The 16,207-nt window shown below is 36.5% G+C and overlaps 1 protein-coding gene across 4 annotated transcripts in view; it reads right to left on the bottom strand.

Moving 5' to 3' along the window:
- The window catches only part of AGPS (alkylglycerone phosphate synthase), a 204,373-nt gene that overhangs the window by 68,571 nt on the left and 119,595 nt on the right, over positions 1 to 16,207 (bottom strand). For all 4 annotated transcript variants that reach the window (XM_045806173.2, XM_087861651.1, XM_045806171.2 and 1 more), the window contains 2 exons: positions 15,931 to 16,010; positions 5,380 to 5,460 (listed from right to left, as the gene is read on the bottom strand). In XM_045806173.2, the coding sequence (XP_045662129.1) occupies positions 5,380 to 5,460; positions 15,931 to 16,010 (161 nt within the window). The remainder of the gene's footprint in view (positions 1 to 5,379; positions 5,461 to 15,930; positions 16,011 to 16,207) is intronic.

Below are 16,207 nucleotides of genomic sequence, written 5' to 3'. Positions count from 1 at the left end.
TCAGTAATGAGAAATGATTAGCCTCAGATGGAGGACTGCTCTTGAACCCACCTAAAAGATCACAGAAGCAAGAACTAAAGGATCTAACTATTTCCAAATATCAACATCCCAGAAAAAGAGCTCAAGAATATTTATAGAATTGGGGGCACCTAGGTGGCTCAGTTGGTTGTGTCTGCCTTCAGGTCAGGTCACGATCCCAGGGTCTTGTGATCAAACCCCACATTGGGCTCCCTGCTTGATGGAAAGTCTGCTTCTCCCTCTCTCTCTGCCACTCCTCTCTCTTTCTCAAATAAATAAATAAATAAATAAATAAAATCTTTAGGGGAAAAAAAGAATATTTATAGAATTGAAAAAACATCCCAGACCTAACAAGATAATATTCACAATGTTTGGTACTTAATAAAAAATTACCAAGCGTACCAGGAAGCAGGAAAACACAACCCATAATGAGGACAATAATCATTATGAGGTGAATAATCAAAACGAACCCAAAACTAACACAGATGTTAGAATTAGCTGACCAGGACATTAAAACAGTTATTCAACTGTATTCCATATGTTCAGAATAAGACACAGAAAATATAGAAAGACTCAAATTAAATATATAGAAAAGTAAGAAATACAATGTTTGAGATAAAAAATACACTTGAGGGGGTTAAGAGCAGAATATACTGAGCAAATAAAATATTAGTGAACTCCAAGACACAGCAAAAGAATCTACAGAAAAAACGGAAAAGAGCAGCAGGAAGCTGTGGAACTTCAAACAGCCTAATATATGAGGAAACAGAGTCCCTAAAAGTCAGGTCGGGGAGGGAGGGTCAGATATTTGAAGTAATAGCCCCAAATTTTCCAAATGTGATTAAAACTATAAACCCACAACTAAAAGAAGTTCGACAAAGCCCCAATGTCAGAAACACACACAAAAAAAACTACACCAAGGTCTATCACAGTCACATAACTCAAACCAGTTATAAGAAAATCTTAAAAGCAAACAGAGAAAAAAAAACCCCACAGAATGTACATAGGGACAAAGATAAGATTTCTTGCCAGAAACAGTAAAGTGAAACAACACTGAAGCAGTATCTTTATAATACTGAAAGAAAAACACTATCAACTTATCACTCTATACTCAGTTAAAATATCTTTGAAAAAACAGAAAGGTAACCTTAACTAGTAAGCAATTAAAGCAAGACTGCAGGATACATGATTAATACACAAAACTCAACTGCTATCCAATATACCAACAAGGAACAAGTGGAATTTAAAAATAAAAACATAATGCCATTTACATTAGGTTCCCCCAAAATGAAACACTTAGGTATAAATCTAACAGATATGTTACAAGATCTATAAGGAAAAATCGAAGTTTTAAATAAATAAAAAGATATTCCATGTTCATGGAAGACTCATATCAAGATGTCAGTCCTTCCCAAACTGATCTACAGATTCAGTGTAACAAACCCAATAAAAATCTCAAGTTATTTATAGATATTAACAAATGATTCTAAAGTCTATATGGAGAGGCAAAAGACCCAGAATAGCCAACACAATTTGAAGGGTAGTCTTTTCAACAAATGGTGCTGAAATAGCTGGATTATCCATATGCAAAAAAATGAACTTCAATCCATCCATTGCACCATACATAAACATTAACTCAAAAATCTTCAAAACTCATCAGAGACTTCAATGTAAACCAAAAACTATGAAACTTAAATGGGAGAAAATCTTTGTAACCTTGGGTAAAGCAAAGATTTCTAGATATGACAGAAAGTAAAAAATTAAATATTGTGGAATTTGCCAAAATTAAAAACATCTATTCTTCAAAAGACTCTGTTATGAGATTGAAAAGACAAGCCACAGACTGGGAGAAAATATTTGCAAAGCATAGATCTGCAAAAGGACTTATATCCAGAATATGTAAAGAATTCTTAAAACTCAGTAAGAAAACAAACAACCCAATTTAAAAATTAGACAAACAACTTGAACAGACACTTCACCAAAGAAGATACATGGATGACAAAGAGCACTTGAAAAGATGTTCAACATCACTAGTCACTAGAGAAATACAAATTAAAACCACAATGAGGTACTGTAATACATCCACTAGAATGACTAAAACTTAAAAGACTAACATTAACAAGTACTGGAGAGGATATAGAGAAATTGGAACTCTTACACAGTGCTAGTGGGAATATAAATTTGCCCTCTGGGAAAATGTCTGGTAGTTTTCAAAAAGGTGAATATATACCTTTTTTATATATTTATATATATATGTGTGTGTATACATACATATATTTGATGTGTGTGTGTGTGTGTATATATATACATATATATATATACCACTTGATTTAGCCACTTCATTTCTAGATATTTACCCATGAGAAATGAAACTATATGTCCACACAAGGATTTGCACATGAATATTCATAATAGCTTTACTTGTAATAGCCCCAAATTGGAAATAAATCTAAGTGTTCAACAAGTGAATGGGTTAACAAACAGTGGTATACCTATACAATCCAATACTATTGAGCAATAAAAAGAATAAACTAATTGATACATGCAATAATACGCATAATCTCAAACTAATTATGCCTAGTGAAAGAAGCCATAGCCTCAATCCCCTCTCAGAAGAGTACATGATTAGATTTTAGTAAAACTGTAGGACAATTAAACAAATCTACAGTGACAGAAAGCAGATCAGCCTCCAGAACTGTGAGACAATACACTTCTGTTATTTAAAAAAAAAAGAAAAAAAAAGCAGATCAATGATTATCAGGGGTGGAGGGTAAGGGGTAGAGAGAATCATAAAGACGCAAGAGGAAATCTTTAGGTCTGGTACAAGTGTTCATTATTGTGACTGTGGTGATGGTTTCACAATTGCACCGATGTATCAAAACATATCAAATTGTACATTTTAAATAAGTGCAATTTACTGTATGACACTTATACCTCAATGAAGTTACTATACAACAAATCCATAATTGACATGTTAGTGACCTCCCTTAAACTGTACACATAATAAAATCAATGTAATTTACAAACTAAAGAGATTAAAACATGTGCTACCCAACTACTGTCTTTGTGTCATTTTAAAATTTCTAGAAGGAAAAAGCAGGATGTTTTAAGCTGGTTACCTCAGCTTATTAGGAAACTGAAGAGTACAGAAGTTTAATGAGGAAGAACTTGAACTGGGATCAAAACAGCTGTAGAAATTACGTTACAGTTTACTGGAGGCAAAAAAGAAAAGTTCTGTATTGGCATTCTGGGAAATGAACTAGTAGGTAAAATATCAGAAGTTCTAGTCTAGGAAAATGTCATTTAAATTTCAAGGAAATATGTTCCTTGAATTTTAATTCTAACCTTTCAAAAAAAAGAAAACTTGGAAAGGTTAAAATACTCCATCAAATGCTGTAATAAAAGATACAAAATTAGAGACATGAAAGGCCACCCTTTGTTATAAAAAAATTGCTGTGTTGATAATGCCTCATTCAGATATAATGGAAAAATTCAAATGGGATTTTTACAGGTTTTTTCACTAAATACTATTATTCTGCCCACTTAAAGTTCATTATAAACCATAATAATTAACAAAATAATTACCTGGACTTATATAAAAACTTGGCTTATTGAAGATCTTTAACACTGCCTCAAATAATATGTTCAATTTCATTCCAGTTCTATCTTAGTGCATTAAATAAAAAATAAAGACAATAGTTTAATAATTTTTTTCAAAGCCTTTCATCCAGAACTGGTCAGTGGTATACCAATTTCATTCAACTTTTCACCAAGAAATAAGGAAAAAGATAATAAAAATAAGATCGACAAACATGTCTTATCTCTCTCCGTCCCATTCAAAGGCAGGAAGGAGTCGTCTCTGTAATTCAGGTTGAACAAAGTGGTCAATAGATCACCAACAAATTAAATTCCTAATTTTTGTTTACAAAAGCTGAGTTAAAGTCATCTTGACTGTGTCTGAGGAGGTTGGATATACATTTTAATAATTACCTGCTTAGAATGCATGAAAGGAACCTAAAGTTTTCCAAGAATTCTTCAGGATCCTAAAAAGGTGCTACAAGGTCTCCAAGAGTTTGACAAATTCATTAGATGAGCAGTTTTCAATGAAATTAGGCATTGGGGCACCACGGTGGCTCAGTTAAGCGTCTGACTCTTGATTTAGGCTCAGGTCATGATTTCAGAGTCATGAGATCAAGCCTTTCATCAGGCTCCATGCTTAGCACACTCTGCTTGAGATTCATTCCCTTTCCCTCTCCCTCTGCTCTTCTTCGCCCCCCCCCTCTAAAATAAATAAAATCTTAAAAAAAAAGAAATTACTCATTGAAAAGTTCAATTTATAGTAAATACCAACATCTACCCAGTTGATCCAATTTATCATGAACTTCTGAGAATTCAATGTCCAGTATGTTCCACTTTGCTCTATTCTTACTCCTTTACTGTAGGTCACTATCAGCTCTTGCCTGAATTATGCCAGTAGCCTCTTAACCACCTGTACGTGTCCCCCATCCATCCTCCACACAGGAGCAAGCCAGAACTATCTGAATACAGAGGTAAAGTTCAAACTTCTAAAAGGGGCTTTATAAGGCCCCTTTATAATGTGATCTCTTCGTGTTTCCCTGACTTCATCCTTTACCACCGCAATACATATTCCCATGCAACATATCAACACCAAGAATGCATATTCTCCCATAAACACACACTAGACCTCAGCCACACTCAACTGTCTGCAGGTCCGCCAAAAGCAATAGCTGCCCTAAAAGCCTCTGCACTTGGTGCTTCCTCTGACTGGATTGTTCTCTCCACTTCCACTTCCTTTTTTGCTGACTTTCATTCATCCTGAAGTCTCATTTTAAATGCTGTGTTCTCTGTGATAACTTCTTTGTCCAACTCCTTCCCTGCTAACCCTATGTGATGAGCCATAACACCCTGCATTCAGCCTTCACCTTGCAATTCTCACTCTGAATCATGTCTATTTGCCTAACTTTCTGTTATAAGCTTTCCAAGGGTAGGGGATGGTGTCTTTTTCACTACTGTGTCTTCAGTATCTAGCTCAATGCCTGACCCACAATGGAAACTGAGCAAATCTGTTCAGATAATGTGCTGTGAAAGGTACTCCACTCATAAAGAGGACACACAGAGGGTTGCCTGGGTGGCTCAGTTGGGTAAGCACCCGACTCTTGGTTTTGGCTCAGGCCCTGAGTCCAGCTCCATGCTCAGCAGGGACTCTGCTTGAAATTCTCTCTCTCTTTCTCTCTCTGCTCTGCCCCCCCAACTTGCTAAGTAAATAAATCTTTAAAAAAATAAAAAAATAAAGAGGACACACAGCAATTTTGAAAATCTTAATTAAAGGAAATAACATACCTGTCTTTCCAACTCCTGTCCTGTGATACCAGCCTCCACATGAGCTGTCAGATTGTTCTCATCAACCCAGAGGATTCGATTCTGTTGCAAAGGAAGAAAAAAGTCTTATCTCCAAGAACTATTAACATCTTCTGAGGAAATATAACTTCCTAACTCAAGGTAGCAAGTGACTAGACAAAACTAGCAAATAGGGTTACCCACACTACTACACTATCCATGTATCCCAGACTATACAACATGACAGATAGAGTAACACAGGCAGTATATTGCACAGGAGTTGGTTTAAAACACAGACTCTGTCTTTATTCAGGGATTAGTTTGAATTAAACTCTACCTCTTACCTTAGGCAAATTATTTAACTAAGTTTAGCGTTTCCTCATTTGCAAAGTGTGAATAGTAATACTACTCATAATGTTGGTGTAAGGATTAAATGATACTGCACATAAAAAGTTTAGCATACAGGCATGCCTGGCTGGCTCATTCGGTGGAGCATGGAGCTCTTGATCTCGGGTTGTGGGTTTGAGCCCCATGTTGAGTGAAGAGATTACTTAAAAATAAAATCTTAAAAAAACAAAAAAACAGACAAACAAAAAAACCCTTAACATACAAAGTTCCTGGCATTCTACAAATACTCTCTGCACTACTATTAATAGTTAACAATCATATGTGACTTAAAAATATCAGAAGATGGCCATTGTGAGACTAGAAAAAGACACCTACAAAGACATCTGAATATAGTAAATGGCATTCCTGCTTTATTTTTAATCCAAAATAGAACCAGAGGCCCCGGACAGAAACCAAAGCACACCCCTGACTCCTGTTTAAAAAGAAGGAACTGAGTATCAACCAGCTCAACTTACCAAATGTATAATTGCCCAAAAAATGTTAACATTCTTGGTTGACCTAATTTATATATATATATATACATACATATATATATATATATATATATATACATATATATATATATATATATGTATGAATCTTCATGAATTATTTTCCATTAAAAACAGACTTCTTTCCCCTTCTATTTGGCTGAGCAATCAGGTTAACATATACACTCTTCTTTTGGATCCCAGGGTCACTTTCTTTGCACTTTGATATGTTCAATTTCATGGCAATAACTAATACAGATAAATCTAGCTAATAATAAAAAGGAAAGAATAAAACAGACAATGCTAAAATTGTCTGCCTATATGCCAAATCTGAATACATACAAATAACTGCACTGCTTAATTCACAGGATTATGATAAACATTAAATAAGATGATATATGTGAATGTATTTTTTGTTATATAAAACTCTCATTTTAATTATACTCTCACAATGCAACAATAGTAATTTCATTATAACTACGGCAAATCAGTCTTTTGGTCCTATAGCCACTAAACAAAAGGAAGTACTAAACTAAAGTAAAAAGACAGAATTCAGTAATCTGTTGGTACCTAACAATAACTTATACACATCTTCTCCTCTAGTAGGCTGGCTCTTGAAGTGATTACATACTTGTGCTAATTATATACCTTGTGTCTAGCAGGGCACAAACATATTTTTGATAGAAAAAAACAAAAACAAAAACTGAAGAAGGCAAAGAAAAAAAAATACCTTTATGGGTACTCACAGAAAAACCTACGGAAAATACATAGGATACCCTATTATATCCAGTATACACTATCCAAGTTAACAATAAGACAAAAACTTTGAGACCAATAGGTCTTAGTATTATTGTATATATTAAAGAAATATAGAAATAGAAAACTGGTGTAACTATCATATTTTGTATACACTGTATCAGAAGTACTCTGGGCAAAATCATGCACAGACATAGCTTCTCAACTCCAGAGCAAATCACAATTGTAAGTACCACCCATCCACTACAATATTTAAGAGAGTTCAAAGTTAAAGGCAGTGACTATACAAGGTTTTTCTACAAAATAAATGGTTAAAAACCTGGCATTAAAAACTCTGGCACAGAATTTTAAACATCTACTCAGTACTTTATTTTATCTCATTTAATCTTCACAATTACCTTCTGCATTATTACTGTCTCTATTTTACAAATTCAGTAACAGACTCAGTGGTAAATTTGTACACAGTAAAGTATATAGAAATTCAAACACATCCAAAGCCTATTCCAGAAGAGGCTACTCTTAAGTGATCTTCTAAGGAACCTGCCTTTTCTAAACTCTGGGATAAGGACAAAGGTTAATGGGGAACTTTACAGAATAATAATCAGGTTGTCACCATCTGAACATCCTGATTAATTTTGGCAACACTTAAAGTGGACAACCAGATATTACATGCCTCCTGATGTGTGTGACATGAGATAGAAAAACACATCACCACTACGAGATATCTTTGCTTAAAAAAAAAAATTTAAAAGCTATGCCTGAATCTAACTAGACTTTATATCTGACTTCAAGTTTAGAGGACATACAAAGCCTAGAGGAAGAGTTAAACGATACCAAGACAAAGTGACACGGAAATTCAAAATATGACACATTTTGGGGCGCCTGGGTGGCACAGCGGTTAAGCGTCTGCCTTCAGCTCAGGGCGTGATCCTGGCGTTGTGGGATCAAGCCCCACATCAGGCTCCTCCGCTGGGAGCCTGCTTCTTCCTCTCCCACTCCCCCTGCTTGTGTTCCCTCTCTCGCTGGCTGTCTCTATCTCTGTCAAATAAATAAATAAAATCTTTAAAAAAAAATATGACACATTTTATACTGCAAATAACCTACATTCACCAAAAGTCAGTAACATTCAAAAAAGGAGAAAGAAGGGGGTTTCAGATAAAATGAGACAGGGAAACAACCAAAAGCTAACAACATGGGCCTTGTCAGAATCCCTATATGAACAAATGAAGTACAAAACAAAGACTATTTTGAAACTACTGTAAAATTTGAATGTGAACTGGATATTAAATGATATAAAGAATTCTTTTTAATTTTGCCAGGAGAAATAATAATATAGTGAGAAAATGTCCTTTGAAAAGCAGATACATAAGAAATATTTAGTTGTAAGTAGCATATCAGGATTTACTTTTAAAATAGTCAAAAGGAGATAGTCTAAGATGATGGAGGAGTAGGAGACCTTAGCTTTATCTGGTTCCAGGAATTCAGCTAGACAGCTATCAAATCATTCTAAACACCTATGAACTCAACTGGAGATCTAAGAAAATAGCTGCAATTCTACAAATAGAAAAGCGACCTCTTTCTACAAGGTAGGAGGTACAGAGAAATGAATCCAAGGAGACATATGGGAAGATACACTGCAGCGGGGAGGGAGAGAGAACCTCCGTAAGCTGACACCGGAAGGTGATATAGCAGTGGAGCACAAAATCAGAACTTATAGAAGTCTGCTCTAGTGAGGGACGTCTCTGCCTGAAAGGTGCTCAGGCGGCAAAACAGGGCGGAATCCTAGGTGGACACTTTGGCCTCAGGATCCCCGGGGGGTCACAGAAAGACCAGGAGTGCCTGAGTGTAGCACAGTTCCCGGGCATCAGAGCAGGGAAGCCAGCGGCAATCAGCAAGCCCAGGAGTGGGCTCTCAGCTCGGGGTTGCCATATGCTGCGATAAGTACAGTTGGGCGACTGCTCATCGAGCAGGGTCCCAGCAAGTAGCAGAGCCGGTGAGACCTACCTCCCTCCCTCCCCGAGGAGGAGCAGCGCAGATGCACACCACAGGAGTCTATAGGGTCTGGAGACTTGAAATGGGGTTGCGTGCCTGACAGAAACGCTTGGTCACAGGATGGAGACCAGGGAGACAGGAGTGATTAACTGCTTTTCCCTTAGGGTGCACTGAGGAGTGGGGCCCCGAGCTTTCAGCTACAGGGCAGGAGATTGGGAGGCTGCCATTTTCATTCTCATCCTCTAAACCAGCAAGAAAAGCCTTCAGGGAACAAAAAAGCCACATAGAGCAGTCCAGAGCTGCTTATTTAGCCTGGCCCCCTGGCAAGGGCAGTGAAATTCCTCCGAGGCAAAAACACTTGAGAATCACTGCAACAGGCCCCTCCCCCAGAAGATCTGCAAGAACATCTGGCCAAGACCAAGTTTACCAATCACACAGAACTGAGAAACTCCAGCACTAGGGGAAAACAGTGTATAGAATTCATGGGTTTTTTCCCCACGATTCTTTAGTCTTTCAATTTTAATTTTTTTCTTTCCTTTTTTAACCAATTTCTTATTTTATCAACCCTTTCTTTTAAATCTTTTTTTAATTTTCATTTTTACAGTTACATGCTATCCTTTCATTGTATTTAATTTTATTTCTGTATATATTTAAGTTTTTCTTTCTTTACAATTTTGAGATGTAGTTTCCTCTAACCGACCAAAATACACTCAGGATATGGTGTATTGCTCTGTTCTGTTCACCTGTCTGTTCGTATTCCTTCTTTATTTTGTCTTTTAATTTTCATTTTTACAGTTACATTCTATCCTTTCATTGTATTTAATTTTATTTTCATACATATATGTTTTTCTTTCTTTACAATTTTGGAACCTAGTTTTCTAACAAACAGACCAAAATACACACAGGATCCAGTGTATTGCTCTGTTCACCTGTCTGATTACATTCTCTCTCTCTTCTTTTTTTTTTTTTCAGCTTCATGTCTCTTCTGATTTGTTTAGTGTATACTTCTCTGGGATCATTGTTGCCATTTTGGTATTTTGTTCTCTCGCTCATCTATTCTTCTCTGGACAGAATGACAAGCTGGAAAAACTCACCTCAAGAAAGAGAACAAGAGGCAGTACTGACTGCCAGGGACATAATCAGTATGAATATAAGTAAGATGTCAGAACTAGAATTCAATATAACAATTATAAAGACACTAGCAGGGCTTAAAAAAACATAGAAGACACTAGAGAATCCATTTCTGGAGAAATAAAAGAACTAAAATTTAATCAAGTCAAAAATCAAAAGGGCTATTAATGAGATACAATAAAAAATGGAGGCTCTAACTGCTAGGATAAATGAAGCAGAAGAGAGAATCAGTGATACAGAAGACAAAATGATGGAGAATAAAGAAGCTGAGAAAACGAGAGATAAACAACTACTGGATCACGAGGGGAGAATTCAAGAGGTAAGTGATACCATAAAACGAAACAATATTAGAACAATTGGGATCCCAGAAGAGGAAAGAGAGAGAGGGACAGAAGGTATATTGGAGCAAATTATAGTGGAGAACATCCCTAACCCAGAGAAGGAAACAGGCATCCAAGTCCAGGAGGAACAGACAACCCCCCTCAAAAATCAATAAAAATAGGTCAACACCCTGACACAGTGAAACTTCCAAATCTCAGAGATAAAGAGAAAATCCTGAAAGCAGCTCGGGGGATAAGAGGTCCATAACCTACAAGGGTAGAAATATTAGACAGGCAGCAGACCTATCCACAGAGACCTGGCAGGCCAGAAGGAGTGGCATGATATATTCAGGGTGCTAAATGAGAAAAATATGCAGCCAAGAATACTTTATAAAGCTAGGATATCATTCAAAACAGAAGGAGAGATAAAAAGCTTCCAGGACAAGGGCACCAGGGTGGCTCACTTGGTTAAGTGTCTGCCTTCAGCTCAGGTCATGATCCCAGGGTCCTGGGATGGAGCCCCACATTGGGCTTCCTGCTCAGCGGGGAGCCTGCTTCTCCCTCTGCCCCTCCACCTGCTCCTGCTCTCTTTCTCTCTCTCTCTCAAATAAATAAAATCTTTAACAACAAAAAAGCTTCCAGCATAAACAGAAACTAAAAGAATTAGTGATCATAAACCAGCCCTGCAAGAAATATTAAAAGGGATCCTTTAAGTGAAGAAAGAGCCCAAAAGGAACAGAGACAATATGCAGAAACAGTGACTTTACAGGTAATACAATGGCACTAAATTCATATCTTTCAATAGTTACTCTGAATGTAAATGGGCTAAACGCCCCAATCAAAAGACAGAGTTTCAGACTGGATAAAAAAGCAAGACCTATAGATAAGCTGTCTGCATGAGACTCATTTTAAACCCAAAGATAACTCCAGATTTAAAGAGAGGGGTGGAAAACCATTTATCATGCGAATGGACATCAAAAGAAAGCTGGGGCAGCAATCCTTATCTCAGACAAATTAGATTTTAAACCAAAGACTATAATAAGAGATGAGGAAGGACACTATCTCAGAATTAAAGGGTCTATCCAACAAGAAGATCTAACAATGTAAATATTTATGCCCCTAACATGGGAGCAGCCAATTATATAAACCAATTCATAACAAAAATCAAAGAAGCACATTGATAATAATACAATAATAGTATTGCACTTACTGCACTCACTGCAATGGACAGATCATCTCAGCAGAAGATCAAATAGGAAACAAGGGCTGTGAATGACACACTGGACCAGATGGACTTCACAGATATATTCAGAACATTCCATCCTAAAGCAACAGAATATACATTCTTCTCGAGTGCACACGGAACATTCTCCAGAATAGATCACATAATGGGTCACAAATCAGGTCTCAACTGATACCAAAAGATTGGGATCATTCCCTGAATATTTTCAGACCACAGTGCTTTGAAAGTTGAACTCAATCACAAGAGGAAATTTGGAAAGAACTCAAATATACGGAGGCTAAAGAGCATCCTACTAAAGAATGAGTGGGTCAACCAGGAAATTAAAGAAAAAAAGTCATGGAAACAAAAGAAAATGAAAGCACAACTATTCAAAACCTTTGGGATGCAGCAAAGGTGGTCCTAAGAGAGAAGTATATAGCAATACAAGCTTTTCTCAAGAAACAAGAAAGGTCTCAAATACACAACCTAACCCTACACCTAAAGGAGCTGGAGAAAGAAGAGCAGATAAAGCATAAATCCAGCAGGAGAAGAGAAATAATAAAGAGTAGAGCAGAAATCATGAAAATAGAAACCAAAAGAACAGCAGAAAAAAAATCAACGAAACTAGGAGCTGGTTCTTTGAAAGAATTAATAAGATTGATAAACCCCGGGCCAGACTTATCAAAAAGAAAAGAGATCACAACCAACATCGAAGAAATACAAATAATTTTAAGAACATATTATGAGCAACCATATGCCAACAGATTAGGCAATCTGGAAGAAATGCATGCATTCATAGAGATGTATAAACTACCAAAACTGAAACAGGAAGAAATAGAAAACCTGAACAGACACATAACCAGCAAGGAAATGGAAGCGGTAATCAAAAATCTCCCAACAAACAAGAGTGCAGGGCTGGATGGCTTCCAAGGGAATTCTACCAAACATTTAAAGAAGAATTAATACATATTCCGCTGAAAGTGTTTCAAAAAATAGAAATGGAAGGAAAACTTCCAAACTCACTCCATGAGGCCAGCATTACCCCAAACCAGACAAAGACCCCACCAAAAAGGAGAATTACAGACTAATATCCCTGATGAACATGGATGCAAAAATTCTCACCAAGATACTAGCCAACAGGATCCAAAAGTACATTAAAAGGATTAAGCACCACAATCAACTGGGATTTATTCCTGAACTGCAAGGTTGGCTCAACATCTGCAAATCAATCAGTGTGATACACTACACTGATAAAAGAAAGAACAAGAACCATATGATCTTCTCAGAAGATACAGAAAAAGCTTTTGACAAAGTACACCATACTTTCTTGATTAAAACTCTTCACAGTGTAGGGATCGAGGGAACATAACTCAATATCATAAAAGCCATTTACAAAAAGCCCACAGCAAATATCATTCTCAATGGGGAAAAACTGAGAGCTTTCCCCCTAAGGTCAGGAACATGGCAAGGACATCCACTATCACCACTGTTGTTCAACACAGTACTAGAAGTCCTAGCTTCAGCAATCAGACAACAAAAAGAAATAAAAGGCATCCAAATCAGCAAAGAAGAAGTGAAACTCTCACTCTTCGCAGATAATATGATACTCTATGTGGAAAACCCAAAAGATTCCACCCCAAAATTGCTAGAACTCATAAGAGCAATTCAACAAAGTGGTAGGATATAAAATCAATGCACAGAAATCAGTAGCATTTCTATACACTAACAATGTGACTGAAGAAAGAGAAATTAAGGAATCAATGCCATTTACAATTGCACCAAAAACCATAAGAAACCTACCTAACCGAAGAGGTAAAGGATCTGTACTTTAAAAACTACAGAACACTTATGAAAGAAATGAGGAAGAACACAAAGAAATGGAAAAACATTCCATGCTCATGGATTGGAAGAGCACGTATTGTTAAAATGTCTATGCTACCTTCAGCAATCTATACATTCTATGCAATCCCTATCAAAATACCATCAACTTTTTTCAGAGCTGGAACAAATAATCTTAAAATTTGTATGGAAGCAGAAAAGACCCCAAATAGCCAAAGGAATGTTGAAAAAGAAAACCAAAGCTGGTGGCATCACAATGCTGGACTTCAAGCTCTATTACAAAGCTGTAATCATCAAGAGAGTATGGTACTGGCACAAAAACAGACACACAGATCAGTGGAAGGGAACTCAGAAATGGATCCTCAACTCTATGGTCAACTAATCTTTGACAAAGCAGGAAAGAATAGCCAATGGAAAAAGGACAACCTCTTCAACAAATGGTGTTGGGAAAACTGGACAAGCCACATGCAGAAAAATGAAACTGGACCATTTCCATACACAAAAATACTCAAAATGGAGGACAGACCTAAATGTGAGACAGGAATCCATCAAAATCCTAGAGGAAAACACAAGCAGCAACCTCTGTGACCTCGGCTGCAGCAATTTCTTGCTAGACATGTTTCCATAGGCAAGGGAAACAAAGGCAAAACTGAACTACTGGGACTTCATCAAGATAAAAAGCTTTTTGCACGGCAAAGGAAACAGTCGACAACAACGAAAGACAACCGACAGAATGGCTGAAGATATTTGCAAATGTCTCATCAGATAAAGGGCTAGTTCCAAAATCTGTAACGAACTTATGAAACAACACCCAAAAAACAAATAATCCAATCAAGAAATGGATAGAAGATATGAACAGACATTTCTCCAAAGAAGACATACAAATGGCCAACAGACACATGAAAAAATGCTCAGCATCACTTGGCATCAGGGAAATACAAATCAAAACCATAATGAGATACCACCTCACACCCATCAGAATGGCTAAAATTAACCACTCAAGAAACAACAGATGTTGGCGAGGACGCAGAGAAAGGGGAACCCTCCTACACTGTTGGTGGGAATGCAAGCTGGTGCAGCCACTCTGGAAAACAGTATGGAGGTTTCTCAAAAAGCTGAAAATAAAGCAACCCTAGGACCCAGCAATTGCACTATTAGGTATCTACCCCAAAAGTACAAATGTAGTGATCCAAAGGGGCCCCTGCACCCCAACGTTTATAGCAGCAACGTCTACAATAGCCAAACTATGGAAAGAGCCCAGATGTCCACTGACAGATGAATGGCTAAAGATGATGTCGAATATATATATATACAACGGAATACTACTCAGCCATCAAAAAAACAAAATCTTGCCATTTGCAACGATGTGGATGGAACTAGAGGGTATTATGCTAAGCCAAATAAATCAATCAGAGAAAGACAATTATCATAATATCTCACTCATATATGGAATTTAAGAAACAAAACAGAGGATCATAGGGAAAGAGAGGAAAAAATAGAACAAGATGAAATCAGAGAGGGAGACAAACCATAAGAGAGTCTTAATCATAGGAAACAAACTGAGGATTCCTGGAAGGGAGGGGGAGGGGGGAGGGGTAACTAGCTGATGGACGTTAAGGAGGGGATGTGATGTAATGAGCACTGGGTAGTATGAATGACGGATGAATCACTGACCTCTACCACTGAAACTAATAATACATTTTATGTTAATTAATTGAATTTAAATAAAAATTTAAAAAATAGTTGAGAGACAAAGATAGAGCAATATGATAAAAAGTCAATAATTACTTAATCTAGAAAAGGGATATACTATTCTCTCTACTTTGGTTTTGAAAAAAAAGTCAAATTAATAAAATAAATAATAAATAAATCTTAAACTTTTTATAGCAATGAAGGAATATGCAACCACAAATATTGTTGACTATATAAAGATTAAGTTCATACCCAAAACAAAGCTTTAACATGGCACAATGTCCAACTCTTAGACCACAGCGAGCCAAAAGGTCACAAAATAATCCTATGATAAAAATAGTTTGCTCTCCACTCTTCCACAAGCAAAAATGCAACAGCATTGAAAATTTGGGGGACAAGTCTTGGTGTTTCAAATCAACCTTAACTAATAATATTTGTTTTGTTTTTAACAATACAAATCAGCTCATCTATTGTATCACTATTCCAACACACACTTCTCAAGTTATCAATTTCTCAGGCCAATTTGGTAGAAACTACCGAGATATGTACCTGAGTGTGCGTAAACTTAGCTTTTTGAGACCTGAAGACAATGGTAAAATATAATGATAAAATAAATTTAAGACAAAATGGAAAATATACCTTTTTAATGACAACTAAAACTGAGCCGTAAAGAGTTTTTTTAAACCAAACACTATCTTCAAACATGTCTAAAATTATCATATACCATTTGTGAAGTGTCCAAAGAAATAATTGTTCTTGTCTCATCTGCAGGACACATTAGGCCATATGATACACTTGTTCCTCCTGCCAAAATAGGAAAAAATTTTAATATTTTATTTTTTAGGGCACTTCTAGGGCAAATCCCTAATAGAAAGTACACAAGCAGGCCCGCTAGAAAAGTAATACCTATTTCTACTTTGCAAAATGTAATTTGCAAATGCTAACACACTAAAAGCAAACTCACCTTTATTTTATGCTGCATGCCAAAATGAAGAAATATT

This window comes from Ursus americanus, chromosome 1 (genome assembly GCF_024610735.1).
Source record: "Ursus americanus isolate L20-20 chromosome 1, mUrsAme1.1.p, whole genome shotgun sequence".
NCBI classification, from domain to species: Eukaryota; Metazoa; Chordata; class Mammalia; order Carnivora; family Ursidae; genus Ursus; species Ursus americanus.
Note: the sequence above shows the minus strand (reverse complement) of the source record. Positions and strands in the feature narration are given on the sequence as shown.